Source organism: Grammomys surdaster, unplaced genomic scaffold (assembly GCF_004785775.1).
Source record: "Grammomys surdaster isolate TR1022 unplaced genomic scaffold, NIH_TR_1.0 123465, whole genome shotgun sequence".
Lineage (NCBI taxonomy): Eukaryota > Metazoa > Chordata > Mammalia > Rodentia > Muridae > Grammomys > Grammomys surdaster.
Window position 1 is genome coordinate 153,737 of NW_021618704.1, and position 2,922 is coordinate 156,658.

General features: G+C 36.8%; 1 gene segment (V, D, J or C); it reads left to right on the top strand.

Moving 5' to 3' along the window:
* Positions 1-1,790: 1,790 nt before the first annotated feature.
* LOC114636306 lies at positions 1,791-2,441 on the top strand. The segment is given in 2 exon segments: positions 1,791-1,871; positions 2,113-2,441. Coding segments are annotated over 2 exon segments (378 nt in total).
* Positions 2,442-2,922: the final 481 nt, after the last annotated feature.

Genomic DNA, 2,922 nt, shown 5'->3' on the forward strand with positions numbered 1-2,922 from the left:
GGCAGAGGCAGGCAGATTTCTGAGTTCAAGAGTTCGAGGCTAGCCTGGTCTACAGAGTGAGTTCCAGGACAGCCAGGGCTACACAGAGAAACCCTGTCTCGCAAAAACCAAAAAAAAAAAAAAAAAAAAAAAGAAGCAATAAAAAATTAAAAAATAAAATAAATATAAGAATCCCAATTAAAAAAAAAACTAAAATAACCTCCATAACAAAGAAACAAAAAGAAAATGTTTAATTGAAAAATTTCTAGGCACAAAACATCCAGGTAATCCAGGATTTCACATAAAGACCTACTCTATAAATAAATTGCAATAAAAGAAGGGGAAAACACCCAGATCAAAGGTGCAGAAAGTATTTTTAACCAAATCATAGAAACAATTTTCCCAAATATAAAGATGGAGGTGTCTCTCAAGATACAAGAAGCAAATGGAACACATTGACTATTTGAATGGGCCAGAGAAGAAACTCTCCATGACAAATACATTATAGTACCAGAAGCAAGAAAGAACATTACAGAATATTAAAAGAAATAAAAAATTTGGATCACCAAATCAAAGTATGGGAAAATTTTCCATACTACCACAACGAAATAAGAGAAATCAAAAACCACTCACCATTGATAATGGACCATCTATGGTATCAATTACCCAATAAGACACAGACAATAGGCTGGGGTTGAAAATAGTATCCATCTTTCTGTTGTATCTAACAATAGAACTTTATACCTTCCCACCTTCACATCAAGGAGAGACATTACCTTAGGTAAAAGAAAGGAAAAGATGTTCCAGGAAAATTGACACAGGAAGCTAGCTGGTGTAGCCATTCTAATATCTGACAAAATAGACTTTAGATTCGAACTAATGTCTTTGATTAGCTTGTCATTGCTATGACAACATGCCTTATTAATCCTGGACACACAAATATGTACAAAAGAGTCTTTCACATGTATCTGGATTTATCTCATTTATATAGTTCTTTTCTTTGTTTCTGAATTCCTATATTTACTTAAGTGTTATTTAAGTTCAACCTGAAGAATATTCTTCCAATGTTATTTTTTTAAATGTGATTTGGAGGTGGCTCTATGGATAAAGTGCTTCCCACATAAGTGTGAGGACCGGGTTTTCACCCCAAGAACCCATACAAAGAGAGATGCAGCAGGAACAAGTGACTATACTTGGAGTGATGCTACGGCAGATGAGAGACAGAGACAAGAGAACCCCTAGAAGATCCTGTGTCAGGCCGACTTTTGTAAGAATTGTGAACTCTGTTTCAGACAAGATCAAAGGTAACAGCCACATCCAACATTGTCCTCTGACATCTATCCACATGCAAGGAAAGTTGCCCTCACATCTGAATATGAACACTTATAGACTTTCACCCAAAAAAACCTAAAGAATAAATAAAATAACGTACTATTCTAGACAATAATTTTATTACTTCTCTTCATTGAGCCTTTATTTTTATTTCTTCTTAGAAAACATTATCATTGGGTGTGTATAATTTTGAATGATCAAGTTGTTCTTTAAATAGCTTACATTCTGTACGTAGTACATTTATTTGGCACTCTCCCAATTCATACTTCAGAAAGACTACAGGGAAAAGATATAATAAGATCGACTTGCAGTCTCTATTAAGACACATGTGATGCTCTAGTAAATATTCTCCTGACACCCAATGTGTTTCAAACAGGAACAGGTGCCCTTTGAGCAGCAGGACACACTCTGATGAGTAGATTTGCATAATGAGTCATTATATAACAGCACAGGCTCCTTCAAGGACACCTGCCAGCAGCCTAAGAAGCATCCTCTCTTACAGCTCTTAGAGATGGACACAGATGCACTCCTGCTATGGGTGCTGCTATTTTGGGTTACAGGTGAGGATGAATAGAAATGTTGGGAGCAACCTCTGTGTTCATCATGAATTTCCATGCCCCTGGCTCTTGATCATTATAATTTGGGCATTTGTAATTGGTTTTAAGTTTCTCCATTTCCTTTGATTTCCTTGTTTCTCAGAGTTGTGTTCACAATTATTCTTAAAAAATTTGAATGAAAAGGCCGTTGGCTGGGAAGGTTCCCTTAAATATATAACAATTATCTGAGTGTTTATCATTCCAGGTTCTGCTGGGGATATTGTGCTGACTCAGTCTCCAGCTTTGTTGGCCATGTCACTAGGGCAAAAGGCCACCATCTCCTGCAAGACCAGCCAGAGTGTTGATAATTATGGCTTGAATTATATGCACTGGTACCAACAGAAACCAGGACAGCCACCTAAACTCCTCATCTATGCTGCATCCAACCTAGTATCTGGGGTCCCTGCCAGGTTCAGTGGCAGTGGGTCTAGGACAGACTTCACTCTTACCATCCATCCTGTGGAGGCTGAGGATGCTGCATCCTATTACTGTCAGCAAAGTAAGGAAGATCCTCCCACAGTGCTCCAGGCCTGAACAAAAACCTCCTGTGGTTGCAGCTCACTGAGGCTGTGCCTCTCAGTTCTCTCTTACTCTCTGGCATCTCAAAACAGAGCACTCAGCTTGTTTGGAAAAAGATCTCAAATAATGATACAAGCTTTTATAAACCAATATGCATGTGTGTCCTACCGTATAAGCTTTATTATTTAATTTATCTGAAAAAAATTAGACCATTACAATTGTATCTTAATTATTATTTATCACTTAAATTTTCATTAACATACATTTATTTTCTGATATTTCTATTTCTTCTCCCCTATCTTCATGACCACATATCTGCTTATCCCCTCCACCCTCAGTATTTACCTTTGACTTTCCTATCTCTTAGGATGTACTATTTCCTTTCAAAAACGTTTTGACTTTAAAAAAGATAATAAAAGACAATTCTCATAAAGTAGAATATTTAATTGTGATTGAGTTACAGTTTTAGAGGCTTTGTCCGTTATTATCATGGTAT